The 18,425-nt window shown below is 46.6% G+C and overlaps 1 protein-coding gene across 3 annotated transcripts in view; it reads left to right on the forward strand.

Annotated features, from left to right (window-relative positions):
• The window catches only part of WDR44 (WD repeat domain 44), a 212,930-nt gene extending 195,023 nt beyond the window's left edge, over window positions 1-17,907 (forward strand). Inside the window, exons 18-20 of one of the 3 annotated variants that reach the window (XM_063937554.1) lie at window positions 7,680-7,807; window positions 8,014-8,148; window positions 17,753-17,907. In XM_063937554.1, the coding sequence (XP_063793624.1) occupies window positions 7,680-7,807; window positions 8,014-8,148; window positions 17,753-17,793 (304 nt within the window). In that variant the 3' untranslated portion in view covers window positions 17,794-17,907. Of the gene's footprint in view, window positions 1-7,679; window positions 7,808-8,013; window positions 8,149-9,439; window positions 10,191-17,752 lie in introns of those variants that run through there. The other 2 variants (XM_063937555.1, XM_063937553.1) reach the window with 2 other exon arrangements.
• The last annotated feature ends 518 nt before the right edge of the window (window positions 17,908-18,425 follow it).

Consider the following 18,425-nt stretch of genomic DNA (forward strand, 5'->3'; position numbering starts at 1 on the left):
CGCTGGTAACGCCTTGGGTGTACCAGTCGGTGTATGTGTTTCCTCCTCTGCCTCTCATACCAAAAGTATTGAGAATTATACGGCAAAGAGGCGTAAGAACGATACTAGTGGTTCCGGATTGGCCAAGAAGGACTTGGTACCCGGAACTTCAAGAGATGATCACGGAAGATCCGTGGCCTCTACCTCTAAGGAGGGACTTGCTTCAGCAGGGTCCCTGTCTGTTTCAAGACTTACCGCGGCTGCGTTTGACGGCATGGCGGTTGAACGCCGGATCCTAAAGGAAAAAGGCATGCCGGAAGAAGTAATTCCTACTTTGATTAAAGCAAGGAAGGAAGTAACCGTGCAACATTATCACCGAATTTGGCGAAAATATGTTGCGTGGTGCGAAGATCGGAGTGCTCCGACGGAGGAATTTCAACTGGGTCGATTCCTACATTTCCTGCAATCAGGATTGTCTATGGGTCTCAAATTGGGATCTATTAAGGTTCAAATTTCGGCCCTGTCGATTTTCTTTCAAAAAGAATTGGCTTCAGTCCCTGAAGTCCAGACCTTTGTTAAGGGAGTGCTGCATATACAGCCTCCTGTGGTGCCTCCAGTGGCACCGTGGGATCTCAATGTGGTTTTGGACTTTCTAAAATCTCATTGGTTTGAACCACTAAATAAGGTGGATTTGAAATATCTCACTTGGAAAGTGACCATGCTTCTAGCCCTGGCTTCTGCCAGGAGAGTATCAGAATTGGCAGCTTTATCTTACAAAAGCCCATATCTGATTTTCCATTCGGACAGGGCAGAACTGCGGACTCGTCCGCATTTTCTCCCTAAGGTGGTGTCAGCATTTCATCTGAACCAGCCTATTGTAGTGCCTGCGGCTACAAGTGACTTGGAGGACTCCAAGTTACTGGACGTTGTCAGAGCATTAAAAATATATATTGCAAGGACAGCTGGAGTCAGAAAATCTGACTCGTTGTTTATATTGTATGCACCCAACAAGATGGGTGCTCCTGCGTCTAAGCAGACGATTGCTCGTTGGATCTGTAGCACAATCCAACTTGCACATTCTGTGGCAGGCCTGCCACAGCCTAAATCTGTAAAGGCCCACTCCACAAGGAAGGTGGGCTCATCTTGGGCGGCTGCCCGAGGGGTCTCGGCATTACAACTTTGCCGAGCAGCTACGTGGTCAGGGGAGAACACGTTTGTAAAATTTTACAAATTTGATACTCTGGCTAAGGAGGACCTGGAGTTCTCTCATTCGGTGCTGCAGAGTCATCCGCACTCTCCCGCCCGTTTGGGAGCTTTGGTATAATCCCCATGGTCCTTTCAGGAACCCCAGCATCCACTAGGACGATAGAGAAAATAAGATTTTACTTACCGATAAATCTATTTCTCGGAGTCCGTAGTGGATGCTGGGCGCCCATCCCAAGTGCGGATTATCTGCATAAATTGTACATAGTTATTGTTAACTAATTCGGGTTATTGTTGAAGGAAGCCATCTTTCAGAGGCTCCGCTGTTATCATACTGTTAACTGGGTTTAGATCACAGGTTGTACGGTGTGATTGGTGTGGCTGGTATGAGTCTTACCCGGGATTCAAAATCCTCCCTTATTGTGTACGCTCGTCCGGGCACAGTACCTAACTGGAGTCTGGAGGAGGGTCATAGGGGGAGGAGCCAGTGCACACCACCTGATCTGAAAAAGCTTTACTTTTTGTGCCCTGTCTCCTGCGGAGCCGCTATTCCCCATGGTCCTTTCAGGAACCCCAGCATCCACTACGGACTCCGAGAAATAGATTTATCGGTAAGTAAAATCTTATTTTCTGATAATACTAGTACCACTAAAAAGGGTATTATGTTTGGTGAGAAAAAACTGCCTGTAGTTTTTCCTGCATCTGAGGAATTAAATGAAGTGTGTGATGAAGCGTGGGTTTCCCCCGATAAAAAACTGATAATTCCTAAAAGGTTATTAGCATCATACCCCTTCCTGCCAGAGGATAGGGCACGTTGGGAAACACCCCCTAAGGTGGATAAAGCGCTCACACGTTTGTCAAAACAGGTGGCACTACCGTCTCCTGATAGGGCCGCCCTTAAGGAACCTGCTGACAGAAAGCAGGAGAATATCCTAAAATGTATATACACTCACACGGGTGTTATACTGCGACCAGCAATCGCCTCAGCCTGGATGTGCAGTGCTGGGGTGGCTTGGTCGGATTCCCTGACTGACAATATTGATACCCTAGATAGGGACAGTATATTACTGACTATAGAGCATTTGAAAGATGCATTTCTATATATGCGTGATGCACAGAGGGATATTTGCCGACTGGCATCAAGAGTAAGTGCGCTGTCCATTTCTGCCAGAAGAGGGTTATGGACGAGGCAGTGGTCAGGTGATGCTGATTCCAAAAGGCATATGGAAGTATTGCCTTACAAAGGGGAGGCGTTATTTGGGGTAGGTCTATCAGACCTGGTGACCACGGCAACTGCTGGGAAATCCACATTTTTACCCCAGGTAGCCTCTCAACATAAGAAGACGCCGTATTATCAGGCGCAGTCCTTTCGGCCCCATAAGGGCAAGCGGGCAAAAGGCTCCTCATTTCTGCCCCGTGGCAGAGGGAGAGGAAAAAGGTTGCAGCAAACAGCCAGTTCCCAGGAACAGAAGCCCTCTCCCGTTTTCTGCCAAGTCCTCAGCATGACGCTGGGGCTTTACAAGCGGACTTAGGCACTCCCCTAAAGTCTGCTTTACCGACGTCTCCCTCCGACAGGGAGGCGGTATTGGAAGCCATTCACAAGCTGTATTCCCAGCAGGTGATAATCAAGATACCCCTCCTGCAACAGGGACAAGGGGTATTATTCCACGCTGTTTGTGGTACCGAAGCCGGACGGCTCGGTGAGACCTATTTTAAATCTGAAATCCTTGAATACATACACAGGTTCAAATTCAAGATGGAGTCACTCAGAGCGGTGATTGCGAACTTGGAAGAAGGGGATTATATGGTGTCTTTGGACATCAAGGAGGCTTACCTCCATGTCCCAATTTACCCTTCTCACCAAGGATACCTCAGGTTTGTGGTACAGAACTGTCACTATCAGTTTCAGACGCTGCCGTTTGGTTTGTCCACGGCACCCCGGGTCTTTACCAAGGTAATGGCCGAAATGATGATACTCCTTCGAAGGAAGGGAGTTTTAGTTATCCCGTACTTGGACGATCTCCTGATAAGGGCAAGATCCAGGGAACAATTGGTAGTCGGGGTAGCACTATCTCAAGTAGTGTTGCGGCAGCACGGTTGGATTCTCAATATTCCAAAATCGCAGCTGATCCCGACGACACGTCTTCTATTCCTAGGGATGATCCTGGACACAGTCCAGAAAAAGGTGTTTCTCCCGGAGGAGAAAGCCAGGGAGTTATCCAAACTAGTCAGAAACCTCCTAAAACCAGACCAAGTGTCAGTGCATCAATGCACAAGGGTCCTGGGAAAAATGGTGGCTTCCTACGAAGCAATCCCTTTCGGCAGATTCCACGCAAGAACTTTCCAGTGGGACCTGCTGGACAAATGGTCCGGATCGCATCTTCAGATGCATCAGCGGATAACCCTGTCACCAAAGACAAGGGTGTCTCTCCTGTGGTGGTTGCAGAGTGCTCATCTTCTAGAGGGCCGCAGATTCGGCATTCAGGACTGGGTCCTGGTGACCACGGATGCCAGCCTGCGAGGCTGGGGAGCAGTCACACGGGGAAGAAATTTCCAGGGCTTGTGGTCAAGCCTGGAGACATCACTTCACATAAATATCCTGGAGCTGAGGGCCATTTACAATTCCCTAAGCCAAGCAAGACCTCTGCTTCAAGGTCAGCCGGTGCTGATCCAGTCGGACAACATCACGGCAGTCGCCCACGTGAACAGACAGGGCGGCACAAGAAGCAGGAGGGCAATGGCAGAAGCTGCAAGGATTCTTCGCTGGGCGGAAAATCATGTGATAGCACTGTCAGCAGTGTTCATTCCGGGAGTGGACAACTGGGAAGCAGACTTCTTCAGCAGGCACGACCTCCACCCGGGAGAGTGGGGACTTCACCCAGAAGTCTTCCACATGATTGTAAACCGTTGGAAATAACCAAAGGTGGACATGATGGCGTCCCGCCTCAACAAAAAATTGGACAGGTATTGCGCCAGGTCAAGGGACCCTCAGGCAATAGCTGTGGACGCTCTGGTAACACCATGGGTGTACCAGTCAGTGTATGTGTTTCCCTCCTCTGCCTCTCATACCCGAGGTACTGAGAATTATAAGACGGAGAGGAGTAAGAACTATACTCGTGGCTCCGGATTGGCCAAGAAGGACTTGGTACCCGGAACTTCAAGAGATGCTCACAGAGGACCCGTGGCCTCTACCTCTAAGAAGGGACCTGCTCCAGCAAGGTCCCTTTCTGTTCCAAGACTTACCGCGGCTGCGTTTGACGGCATGGCGGTTGAACGCCGGATCCTGAAGGAAAAAGGCATTCCGGAAGAAGTCATTCCTACCCTGATCAAAGCCAGGAAGGATGTGACCGCAAAGCATTATCACCGCATTTGGTGGAAATATGTTGCGTGGTGCGAGGCCAGGAAGGCCCCAACGGAGGAATTTCAACTGGGTCGATTCCTGCATTTCCTGCAAACAGGAGTGTCTATGGGCCTAAAAATTAGGATCCATTAAGGTTCAGATTTCGGCCCTGTCGATTTTCTTCCAGAAAGAACTGGCTTCAGTTCCTGAAGTTCAGACGTTGTCAAGGGGGTGCTGCATATACAGCCTCCTTTTGTGCCTCCAGTGGCACCTTGGGATCTCAATGTAGTTTTGGGGTTCCTAAAATCACATTGGTTTGAACCGCTTAAATCTGTGGATTTGAAATATCTCACATGGAAAGTGGTCATGCTGTTGGCCCTGGCTTCGGCCAGGCGCGTGTCAGAATTGGCGGCTTTATCTTATAAAAACCCTTACCTGATTTTTCATACGGACAGGGCAGAATTAAGGACTCGTCCACAATTTCTCCCTAAGGTGGTTTCAGCGTTTCACCTGAACCAGCCTATTGTGGTACCTGCGGCTACTAGGGGACTTGGAGGACTCCAAGTTGCTGGACGTTGTCAGGGCCCTGAAAATATATGTTTCCAGGATGGCTGGAGTCAGAAAATCTGACTCCCTGTTTATCCTGTATGCACCCAACAAGCTGGGTGCTCCTGCTTCTAAGCACACTATTGCTCGTTGGATTTGTAGTACAATTCAGCTTGCACATTCTGTGGCAGGCCTGCCACAGCCAAAATCTGTAAAAGCCCATTCCACAAGGAAGGTGGGCTCATCTTGGGCGGCTGCCTGAGGGGTCTCGGCTTTACAACTTTGCCGAGCAGCTACTTGGTCAGGGGCAAACACGTTTGCTAAATTCTACAAATTTGATACCCTGGCTGAGGAGGACCTGGAGTTCTCTCATTCGGTGCTGCAGTCATCCGCACTCTCCCGCCCGTTTGGGAGCTTTGGTATAATCCCCATGGTCCTTACGGAGTTCCCAGCATCCACTAGGACGTCAGAGAAAATAAGAATTTACTTACCGATAATTCTATTTCTCGTAGTCCGTAGTGGATGCTGGGCGCCCATCCCAAGTGCGGATTGTCTGCAATACTTGTACATAGTTATTGTTAACTAAATCGGGTTATTGTTGTTGTGAGCCATCTTTCCAGAGGCTCCTCTGTTATCATGCTGTTAACTGGGTTCAGATCACAAGTTGTACGGTGTGATTGGTGTGGCTGGTATGAGTCTTACCCGGGATTCAAAATCCTTCCTTATTGTGTACGCTCGTCCGGGCACAGTATCCTAACTGAGGCTTGGAGGAGGGTCATAGGGGGAGGAGCCAGTGCACACCAGGTAGTCCTAAAGCTTTACTTTTGTGCCCAGTCTCCTGCGGAGCCGCTATTCCCCATGGTCCTTACGGAGTTCCCAGCATCCACTACGGACTACGAGAAATAGAATTATCGGTAAGTAAATTCTTATTTTAGCCCTTCCTTCTTTACTATTATAAACAATTGAACCCTACAACTTAGTCTTCCATGTTAGATACTTTGAGGCTTCTATCTACTGACCATTGCCTCAGCCAGTCAGGTTTAAAACTCAGAGCCGCCTTCTGCCACTCTCCTGTCTTGATGTTCCATGAGGATCAGGCAGTACTGATGACAAAACCATAATTTCTAGTAAGGGTAGTCTCAAAGTGTCTTATTAATTAGCCTCTTGTGGTTTTGGCCATGGACCAAGGTAGTTCAAGCAATGCAGACAACTCTCTTTACTTGTTGGACATAGTAAGAGCTCTTGCACAGCAGATTTGAGACGCAGTTCTTTTGTTTGGCCTCCAGATGTGAGGATGGCCAGCCTCTAAGCAAACCATTGCCTACTTGATTAAATTGGTCATCCGCCAGGCCAACATTTCAGCAGTCAAGCAGACTCCATCCTAAATTACGGCTCATGGGCCCTCATTCCGAGTTGTTCGCTCGGTATTTTTCATCGCATCGCAGTGAGAATTCTCTTAGTGCGCATGCGTAATGTTCGCACTGCGCATGCGTCAAGTAACTTTACTAAGAAGAAAGTAATTTTACTCACGGCTTTTTCGTCGCTCCGGAGAACGCATTGTGATTGACAGGAAATGGGTGTTACTGGGCGGATGTACGGCGTTTTAGGGGCGTGTGGCAGGAAACGCTACCGTTTCCGGAAAAAACGCAGGCGTGTCTGGAGAAACGGTGGGAGTGCTTGGGCGAACGCTGGGTGTGTTTATGACGTCAGCCGGGACCGAAAAGCACTGAATTGATCGCACAGGCAGAGTAAGTCTGGAGTTACTCAGAAACTGCTAACTCGGTTTTGATCGCAATATTGCGAATACATCGGTCGCACATTTAAGATGTTTAGATTCACTCCCAGTAGGCGGCGGCTTAGCGTGTGTAACTCTGCTACATTCGCCTTGCGAGCGAACAACTCGGAATGAGGGCCATGGTCAGTGGTAAAATTGTGGACCGCAAGACATGGTGCTTCTGCTGAAGCTGTGCAGAGCAACTTGCTGGTTTTCTATGCAGTCCTTTACTAACTCTACAAGTTTAACATCTTTGTGGCCATGGATGAATGCTGTGGGTGTAAGGTTGTACATTCTTTGACAAAGTGCTTCCTTCCCTGGGACGTTCCTGAGGTGTTTAAGTGTCTACCAGTGGATGAAGGAGAAAGCAGGATTTTTGTGTGTACTGTTAATTCCCTTTCTCAGATTCTGTGGGTGACACTAGATGCCCTTCCTACGCTTTTTTTTAAATATTAATTATTATTCTCTTTTCCACCTGTGTATTTTATGTGGGACTACTTCTGTTCTTTCCTCCTCTCTCTCTTTTTTTTTTTTTTTCCATTGTCCTTCGGCTTAATTAGAAACAGACAGGGTCTGGCAGCTGGAGTATAGAGGAGGAGGAGCCAGAGTTCAAGCATGTTAGTATTTTAAAGTGCTAGGCTCCTCGCATCACTTCTTTGCACCCTTGTGTTTCCTATGGAATCGGAGAAAGGGATTTAATGTTGAGTACAGAAATCTTGCTTTTTGTGAAGCTTCCTTTTTTAAATGTTAATTCTAAGGTCACCTGATTACCTCCTATGTGAAGTTTCCAGTTTAGTTGATAAATATTTCCCTTTTTTCTTCTTTCCTTTTGTTCAGCCATGATTTTACATATATCGTTAGTGGTTCTGAAGACAAATACGTTTATATCTGGAGTACGTACCATGACCTAAGCAAGTTCACCTCTGTTCGAAGAGACCGCAATGATTTCTGGGAGGGGATTAAAGGTATGGTATAACAACTGTGCACATATGCATCTTGGTGGAGAGAAGTTTACTGTTCACATCAATACTTATGTTCTCGTTAGGGAGTTGGTTCCTTAATATTGCTCCTGGCCCAGCTGTTAATGTGACTTTCTGAGACCTGCTCCTTTGGAAACTCCTATCAACAAAAATTGTCCTGTTAATTTTCATGTGTTCATCTTGTCTTGTAGCACATAACGCAGTTGTCACATCAGCTATCTTTGCCCCAAATCCCAGCCTGATGATATCGTTAGACACACCCTCTGAAAAGCAAGACACTGACAGCAAGGGAGAAGAAGGGGAGTCAGTAGATAATATACCTTCTGGTGAGTGACTCCTTTAAATTGTTGTTTCTATTTGTAAATTGAATTGCTTGTAATTTTATAAAATATTTCCTCTGCGGCCTTTTGTCGCCTTTCCGCCTCCCTCTTATTTTTACACAAAGTTATCTGCTGAGTTTAAGAATGACACTTCGTTGGGGGATCGGTATGCGATCCCAGCAGATAGGATGCCGGCGATCACAATACCGACGCCGGCATCCCGATGGTCACGATCCCGACAGGGGTGAGGTAAGTTTTCTAACCCTTGACCCTAACCCTACTTTACAGCAGCCGAACCCTAACCTCCCCCCTTAGAGGTATATTCAATAAGAGTCGGGTCCATTCCGACATGCAGTTGTCGGAATGGAGCCGACAACCCCTATTCAAAGAGCGGCCAAATCCGACTGTTGGATTTGGCCGCTCCAGGTGTCTTGTCCTGCCGCTGCTGTCAGCAGCGGCGGTGGGAGCTGTCAGCGGCGCCAGGAAGGGAGGAGGGTGGGGCGGAGAGCTGTCAGCGGCTGCTGTGATAGAGCTGTCTGCGTCAGTGGGGGCAGCAGCGGAGGCGGGGAGACGGAGAGGAGGAGACGGGGCGAGAAGCGGCTGCATCAGCGGAGGCTCACGGCAGCGTCCACCTGGCTCCAGCAAGCGGGACCCGACTTGTCGGAATAAACGGGGCCCTAATGAATAGGTCGGAACCCCTTCCGACCTAAAACTGTCGGAAGCTGCCGTCTTTCCGACAAGACGACAGATTCCGACAGTTATTGAATATACCCCTTAGTGTCCAAACCCAACTTCCGCTCCCAGCAGCCTTACCCTAACCCCAACTTACTTCAGTCTAACACAAACCCCCACGGGTATCTCATAACCCCACCACCACCGCAGCTTGGGTATTCCGGTGTCTGGATGCTGACCTGGTCAGGATTCTGGCGTTGGTGTCCCAATGGGTGTCGGGATCCCGACTGCCGGGATCATGAATGTATACCCTTCATTCATCATTGCTAGGCAGAATTCGGGCAGGACGCCTGAGGTGCCAGACAGGTAGTGCGCGCTTGAAAAGAGGACACAACCGGTCGGGGAGAGGGCGTGGCCCTGCTGGTATCACTATTGGCGGAGTGAAGACTACATTACTATCCATGGTATACAGTATGTAGTCATTGCCGAGTGTGTGTGTGTATATTTACACGGAGACAGAGAGATGCATAGATAGAGATCTAGATAGATAAATATCTCTGCTAAATACATAAAAAATGTGGTTTCTTACTAGACCTGATGCAATGAATTATTGCTGTTGTTGCAGGTGCTTTGAAGTCTGATCACACAGAAGTGCTTCTGTCTGCCGATTTCACGGGCGCCATCAAGGTGTTCATTAACAAGAAGAAGAATATATCTTAAGTCCTATTTTGATGGAATAAACCTGTACTACTTATAATAACTACCAGTCAAAATAAAATAAAAGAGAAACTCACACTGACCTGTGGATATTACTGCAGCAGTCGTCTCTGCCGCCTCTGCACATGAAGATACTGTATGTGGATAATGGCTCTTTGTTTTAAACCTCAATCCTGCAGTAATATTGTGACCAGCAAAACGTGTGCGCTGCTCAGATCTCCCCTCACCACTTTTTCCAGTGACTGACTCTCCGCATTTTTTTCTTTTTTATCCTTTATTCAAATAATATTTAAGTATCAACATTACACAACTGCTTTATGATGTTTGGATGTTCTGCTGCTCCATTTTCCGCTTCCGTTCTTTAGCCAGAATGCTCTGTAAAGCTGCTTTTAAATGATAGATGTATAGAGGTTCCAACTAAACGTGTAGGTTAGGAATAGGGTGCTGTGTTACTCATGCAATAAGGACAATCCTATGATTAATTCCAGATATCTTGCTGAAATCACATTCACAAAATTGACACCGTTCAGGGGTATGTTTTAATGTTAGATCTGTGATTTTAGTAATTTTGCACCTTGCTAAAACAACGTATTTTCTCTATCGTCCTAAGTGGATGCTGGGGTTCCTGAAAGGACCATGGGGAATAGCGGCTCCGCAGGAGACAGGGCACAAAAAAGTAAAGCTTTTACCAGATCAGGTGGTGTGCACTGGCTCCTCCCCCTATGACCCTCCTCCAGACTCCAGTTAGATTTTTGTGCCCGGCCGAGAAGGGTGCAATCTAGGTGGCTCTCCTAAAGAGCTGCTTAGAGAAAGTTTAGCTAGGTTTTTTATGTTACAGTGATTCCTGCTGGCAACAGGATCACTGCAGCGAGGGACTGAGGGGAGAAGGAGTCAACTCACCTGCGTGCAGGATGGATTGGCTTCTTGGCTACTGGACATCAAGCTCCAGAGGGACGATCACAGGTACAGCCTGGATGGTCACCGGAGCCGCGCCGCCGGCCCCCTTGCAGATGCTGAAGACAGAAGAGGTCCAGAATCGGCGGCTGAAGACTCCTGCAGTCTTCTAAAGGTAGCGCACAGCACTGCAGCTGTGCGCCATTTTCCTCTCAGCACACTTCACACAACAGTCACTGAGGGTGCAGAGCGCTGGGGGGGGCGCTCTGAGAGGCAAATAAAAACCTTATTAGAGGCAAAAAATACCTCACATATAGCCCACAGAGGCTATATGGAGATATTTAACCCCTGCCTAACTTCAAAAATAGCGGGAGACGAGCCCGCCGAAAAAGGGGCGGGGCCTATCTCCTCAGCACACAGCGCCATTTTCTCTCACAGAAAAGCTGGAGAGAAGGCTCCCAGGCTCTCCCCTGCACTGCACTACAGAAACAGGGTTAAAACAGAGAGGGGGGGCACTGATTTTGGCGATATTGTATATATATAAAAGATGCTATAAGGGAGAAACACTTATATAAGGTTGTCCCTATATAATTATAGCGTTTTTGGTGTGTGCTGGTAGACTCTCCCTCTGTCTCCCCAAAGGGCTAGTGGGTCCTGTCCTCTGTCAGAGCATTCCCGGTGTGTGTGCTGTGTGTCGGTACGTGTGTGTCGACATGTATGAGGACGATGTTGGTGAGGAGGCGGAGAAATTGCCTGTAATGGTGATGTCACTCTCTAGGGAGTCGACACCGGAATGGATGGCTTATTTAGAGAATTACGTGAGAATGTCAACACGCTGCAAGGTCGGTTGACGACATGAGACGGCCGACAATCTATTAGGACCGGTCCAGGCGTCTCAGAAACACCGTCAGGGGTTTTAAAAACGCCCATTTACCTCAGTCGGTCGACACAGACACAGACACGGACACTGAATACAGTGTCGACGGTGAATAAACAAACGTATTTCTCATTAGGGCCACACGTTAAGGGCAATGAAGGAGGTGTTACGTGTTTCTGATACTACAAGTACCACAAGAAAGGGTATTATGTGGGAGTGAAAAAACTACCTGTAGTTTTTCCTGAATCAGATAAAATAAAATGAAGTGTGTGATGATGCGTAGGGTTACCCCGATAGCAAATATTGGCGTTATACCCTTTCCCGCCAGAAATTAGGGTACGTTGGGAAACACCCCTTAGGGTGATAAGGCGCTCACACGCTTATCAAGTGGCGTTACCGTCTCCAGATACGGCCGCCCTCAAGGAGCCAGCTGATAGGAAGCTGGAAAAATATCCTAAAAAGTATATACACACATACGGTGGTTATACTGCGACCAGCGATCGCCATCAGCCTGGAGATGCAGTGCTGGGTTGGCTTGGTCGGATTCCCTGACTGAAAATATTTTATTCATGTAGAGCATTTAATAGGATGCATTCTATATATATGTATGTGAGATGCACAGAGGGATATTTGCTCTCTGGCATCAAGATAAGTGCGTTGTCCATATCTCCCAGAAGATGTCAGGGACACGACAGTGGTCAGGTGATACAGATCCCATACGGCAGATGGAAGTATTGCTGTATAAAGGGAAGGAGTTATTTGGGGGTCGGTCCATCGGACCTGGGGACCACAGCAACAGCTGGGAAATCCAACCTTTTTTACCCCAAGTTACATCTCAGCTAAAAAAGACACCGTCTTTTCAGCCTCAATCTTTCCTTTCCCATGAGGGCATGCAGGCAAAAGGCCAGTCATATCTGCCCAGACATAGAGGTAAGGGAAGTAGACTGCAGCAGGCAGCCCTTTCCCAGGAAAAGAAGCCCTCCACCGCGTCTGCCAAGTCCTCAGCATGACGCTGGGGCCGTGCAAGCGGACTCAAGGTGGGGGGGTAGTCTCAAGAGTCTCAGGGCGCAGTGGGATCACTCGCAAGTTGACCCCTAGATCGTACGTGTATTATCCCAGGGGTAAAGATTGGAGAGTCGAGACATCTTCTCCTCGCAGGTTCCTGAAGTCTGCTTTACCAACGGCTCCCTCCGACAGGGAGGCAGCATTGGAAACAATTCACAAGCTGTATATCCAGCAGGTGATAATCAAAGTACCCCTCCTACGACAAGGAAAAGGGTATTATTTTTCCACACTATATTGTGGTACTGAAGCCAGACGGCTTGGTGACACATAGTCTAAATCTAAAATGTTTTGAACACTTACATAAAAGGTTCAAATCGAGATAAAGTCACTCAGAGCAGTGATAGCGAACCGGAAAAAAGGGGACTATATGGTGTCCCTGGACATCAAGGATTACCTCCATGTCCAAATTTTGTCCTTCTCATCAAGGGTACCTCTGGTTCGTGGTACAGAACTGTCAATATCAGTTTCAGACGATGCCGTTTGAATTATCCACGGCACCCCGGGCCTTTTTACCAAGGTAATGGCCGAAAAGATGTTTCTTCAAAGAAAAAAGGCATCTAAATTATCCCTTACTTGCACGACCTAAAAAGGGCAAGTTCCAGAGAACAGTTGGAGGTCGGAAGAGCACTATCTAAAGTAGTTCTTCGACGGCACGACTGGATTCTAAATATTCCAAGAATCGCAGCTGTTTTCCGACGATACGTCTGCTGTTCCTAGGGATGATTCTGGACACGGTTCAGAAAAAGGTTTTTCTTCCCGAGGAAAAAGCCAAGGAGTTATCCGACCTGTCAGGAACCTCCTAAAACCAGGAAAGGTGTCTGTACATCAATGCACAAGAGTCCTGGGAAAAATGGTGGCTTTTTACGAAGCAATTCCATTCGGCAGATTCCATGCAAGAATTTTCCAAAGGGATCTGTTGGACAAATGGTCAGGGTCGCATCCTCAGATGCACCTGCGAATAACCCTGTCGCCAAGGACAAGGGTATATCTTCTGTGGTGGTTGCAAAAGGCTCATCTATTGGAGGGCCGCAGATTCGGCATACAGGATTTGATCCTGGTGACCACGGACGCCAGCCTGAGAGGTTGGGGAGCAGTCACACAAGGAAGAAACTTCCAGGGGGTATGGACGAACCTGGAAAAGTCTCTTCACATAAACATTCTGGTACTAAGAGCAATCTAAAATGCTCTAAGCCAGGCGGAACCACTCCTGCAAGGAAAACCGGTGTTGATTCAGTCGGACAACATCACGGCGGTCGCCCATGTAAACAGACAGGGCGGCACAAGAAGCAGGAGTGCAATGGCAGAAGCTGCCAAGATTCTTCGCTGGGCGGAGAATCACGTAATAGCACTGTCAGCAGTGTTCTTCCCGGGCGTGGACAACTGGGAAGCAGACTTCCTCAGCAGACACGATATTCACCCGGGAGAGGGGGGTCTTCATCCAGAAGTCTTCCACATGCTAATAAACTGTTGGGAAAGACCAATGGTAGACATGATGGCGTCTCGCCTCAACAAGAAACTGGACAAGTATTGCGCCAGGTCAAGAGATCCACAGGCAATAGCTGTGGACGCACTGGTAACACCTTGGGTGTACAAATCAGTATATGTGTTTCCTCCTCTGCCTCTCATACCAACGGTATTGAAGATTATACGGTGAAGAGGAGTAAGAACAATACTAGTGGCTCCGGATTGGCCAAGAAGGACTTGGTACCCGGAACTTCAAGAGTTGGTCACGGACGACCCGTGCCCTCTACTTCTGAGAAGGGACCTGCTACAACAGGGTCCCTGTCTCTTTCAAGACTTACCGCGGCTGCGTTTGACGGCATGGCGGTTGAACGCCAGATCCTAAAAGGGAAAGGCATTCCAGAAGAAGTCATTCCTACCTTGATTAAGGCAAGGAAGGAAGTCACCGCGACACATTATCACCGCATTTGGCGAAAATATGTCGCGTGGTGCGAGGATCGGAGTGTTCCGACGGAGGAATTTCAACTGGGTCGTTTCCTACATTTCCTACAATCAGGATTGTCTATGGGTCTCAAATTGAGATCTATTAAGGTTCAAATTTCGGCCCTGTCAATATTCTTCCAAAAAGAATTGGCCTCAGTTCCTGAGGTACAGACTTTTGTTAAAGGAGTACTGCATATACAGCCTCCTGTGGTGCCTCCGGTGGCACCGTGGGATCTAAATGTAGTTTTAGATTTCCTCAAATCCCATTGGTTTGAACCATTGAATAAGGTGGATTTTAAATATCTCACATGGAAAGTGACTATGTTACTGGCCCTGGCTTCCGCCAGGAAAGTATCTGAATTGGCGGCTTTATCTTATAAAAGCCCTTATCTAATCTTCCATTCGGATAGGGCAGAACTGAGGACTCGTCCGCATTTTCTCCCTAAGGTGGTATCAGCGTTTCACCTGAACCAACCTATTGTGGTGCCTGCGGCCACTGGCGACTTGGAGGACTCCAAGTTGTTGGACGTTGTCAGAGCCTTAAAAATATACATTTCAAGGACGGCTGAAGTCAGAAAATCTGACTCGCTGTTGATACTATATGCACCCAACAAGTTGGGTGCCCCTGCTTCTAAGCAGACGATTGCTCGTTGGATTTGTAACACAATTCAACTTGCTCATTCTGTGGCAGGCCTGCCACAGCCTAAATCTGTTAAGGCCCATTCCACAAGGAAGGTGGGCTCATCTTGGGCGGCTGCCCGAGGGGTCTCGGCATTACAATTCTGCCGAGCAGCTACGTGGTCGGGGGAAAACACGTTTGTAAAATTCTACAAATTTGATACCCTGACAAAAGAGGACTTGGAATTCTCTCATTCGGGGCTGCAGAGTCATCCGCACTCTCCCGCCCGTTTGGGAGCTTTGGTATAATCCCCATGGTCCTTTCAGGAACCCCAGCATCCACTTAGGACGATAGAGAAAATAAGAATTTACTTACCGATAATTCTATTTCTCGGAGTCCGTAGTGGATGCTGGGCGCCCATCCCAAGTGCGGATTATCTGCAATACTGTACATAGTTATTGTTAACAAATTCGGGTTATATTGTTAAGGAGCCATCTTTAAGAGGCTCTTTCTGTTATCATACTGTTAACTGGGTTTAGATCACAAGTTGTACGGTGTGATTGGTGTGGCTGGTATGAGTCTTACCCGGGATTCAAATTGCCTCCCTTATTGTGTACGCTCGTCCGGGCACAGTACCTAACTGGAGTCTGGAGGAGGGTCATAGGGGGAGGAGCCAGTGCACACCACCTGATCTGGTAAAAGCTTTACTTTTTTGTGCCCTGTCTCCTGCGGAGCCGCTATTCCCCATGGTCCTTTCAGGAACCCCAGCATCCACTACGGACTCCGAGAAATAGAATTATCGGTAAGTAAATTCTTATTTTCTTACAGCTTCCAACTTGTTGCATCTCAGTGCTGTTCAATATTATCCTGTATAGACACACTGCAGGTCTGCATTGATGGAGGTTATTGAGAGATGTTTATAGTATAGTATATGTACTGTGTTGCAGGTAAATAACAGTACTATAAGCAATGTCTGCCTTTTCTCCACCAATGAGCCTCCCTTAAAAGTCCATTGTGCTCAGAATTCCTGTCTTGTGTACATGAAATAGAACTTCAATGTATTTTTATTATGTTCACATAATGTACTTTTTTTTTTTTATATTAGATGTCCTATGGAACATCTAACGCCTAAATAATATAAATTAAACTAGTTTGTGTAACACTAGTGCGGTGATAAAACAAATATATTCCGTATTAAAAAATAGACATCAAGTGGAAGCAGCCATATTGTTGTAGACTGAATTTATATCTCTGACAATGCAGCCCAGCACTTCACTAGGAGCCGTTCTGAAGCACTAAGTGAATTCCTGCTTAATTGATAAAGATGTGTCCACTTACGTTTAGCCTTCCTGCATGTTAAACAGCCCGTGGCGTGACTTGGTAGCGCCAAGCGTCTTTCTGTGCAACTTTTTCCAGTAAAATACATATTATTCACAAAACTATGGAAATATGACGCACAAGCAGACTCTGCTGATTAAAATGATATGTGGCATGCTTATATTCTGTGTGTGACTGCAGCTGTATCTGCATATGAAATGCTTTCGCACGTAGCATTTCGTATGCAGATACAGCCACAGTCGCACACAGAATGTAGGCATGCCACATATAATTTTCATCAGCCGAGTCTGCTTGTGCTTCCTATTTGCATAATGATGTGAATGAGACACATTTTCTGCAAAATAAGTCACCCGACGCTGAGTTACACTGGACCTGTCAGCCCGCTCACGCCAGGTATCTCCTGCTGTGTGGCGTATTGAGGCAAGATGTATGGGGACACATCTGTAGGCTGCGTTCTAGTGACTGTAGTTCAGCCTGCAGAATAGATTTCTCTGTTTGTAGCACTTAGTGGCATTTTAAAATTGCAACAATTCCAAATCGCATTATTAAATTGGAGACAACTGCTGTGGTAATATAAATCTGCATAATTGCCACATAAGAGATAACTGGAGTATGAAGCTTTATTCAGATTGCCGAATGTAACCTACAGTGCATTATCTGGATGAGGGGCAGGGTTGATTCATTCAGAAATCTGCATTATATAAGTCTGTCTCATTACAGATATTAAGACTTGTGCATAATATATCATTTGTAGCATAGAGATTCACTGTTCATGTATGTTTGTATTAGTAACACAATGTAAGGTGGACTCACAAATATGGACACTGCACCATTACCTTAATGACACACAGTTGCACAGCATGAACCTTTGCTGGTCTTAAGCGGTAGTTCTGCCACAAATAATCTTGCTTGATGTTGCTAAGATTCAAAGTACATTTACAACTGTATAGTACTTTACGGCTTAACACCATTTAATATATATAGTCCCAAATCAAATGTTTCATTTATTTTCCGGTATTTAGACGCTCTGCAATTTTTTTTTTCCTGCACATCTTTAAAATCTTCAAATTCTCTGTTAGTAGTATCTATTTTTAGCATAAATTGTAAATGTGTGTTTTTTTGTTGTTTTTTTTTTATTATTATTATTTTGTACCATCTGCAGAATTGGCATTTACTGGCTGTGCTTTGTCCCATCTCCTTTTCTGTTGTGAATTATTGGTTGATCTGTAACACTTGCTTTTTATATCAGGGCACAATATTTCTGTACACAAGTAGTAGAAAAGTCTCATTCCTTACATTCATGCATATGGGGAGATTCAGTGACATTCATTTACTTTCAGGAGGCATGGGGGTTTTTTTTGTTTTGTTTTTTTCTTTTGCTTTTAGTGTTTTTCCTCCCACACCGCCACCTGTGTAAAAAGATAAAATTTGTTTACATTTTGTAACTACTGTAGTAAAGTGGAAGTTTTTTTTTCTTGTTTTAGATATCCTGGATAATGAAAATGTATGTAAATATTCTCACTAAATACCAATGAAATAACAGTCTGGCAGATTCCGGCAGTACACGTTATTGATGGTTCCTAGTGTAACACACAAAAACAGTCTTATCATTAAAAGTCTATCACAGAAAAGAATAGAACCATTATTTGTTGTTTACAATTGTATGTGTGCATTATTGTGCTCATGGAGTATACTGTGCATTTATAGGAAAGCAATATACAGGTATGCTGACTTGTGGGCAGGTATTCTACCTGAATAGGCTCAGTGCCAAATGAGGAAGGGATCTATTGTGTGAGGAGGAAGGAGGGTGGTGGTGTGGGGGTGAAACATGGTGCTAACAGTAGGGCAGAGAGTCCTACAGGCAACTATCCAGGAGAGGATGGAGTAGTGTCCTTGGTTCCGATCCATGCCCTCTTAATTGCAAATAAATGGAGAGCAATCTGGAGGGATGCGGCTAGTATGCAGATACTGTATACAGGAAGACCGCACAGCAATGGCTGCTGTCACTTCCTGTCCTCTGTGCTGCCATATTTCTTGGATTGAGTCCTGATTTGTTACTCTCAGCATAATGTTTCTCTAACGTCCTAGTGGATGCTGGGGACTCCGAAAGGACCATGGGGAATAGCGGCTCCGCAGGAGACTGGGCACAAAGTAAAA

This window comes from Pseudophryne corroboree, chromosome 8 (genome assembly GCF_028390025.1).
Source record: "Pseudophryne corroboree isolate aPseCor3 chromosome 8, aPseCor3.hap2, whole genome shotgun sequence".
Taxonomy (NCBI): domain Eukaryota; kingdom Metazoa; phylum Chordata; class Amphibia; order Anura; family Myobatrachidae; genus Pseudophryne; species Pseudophryne corroboree.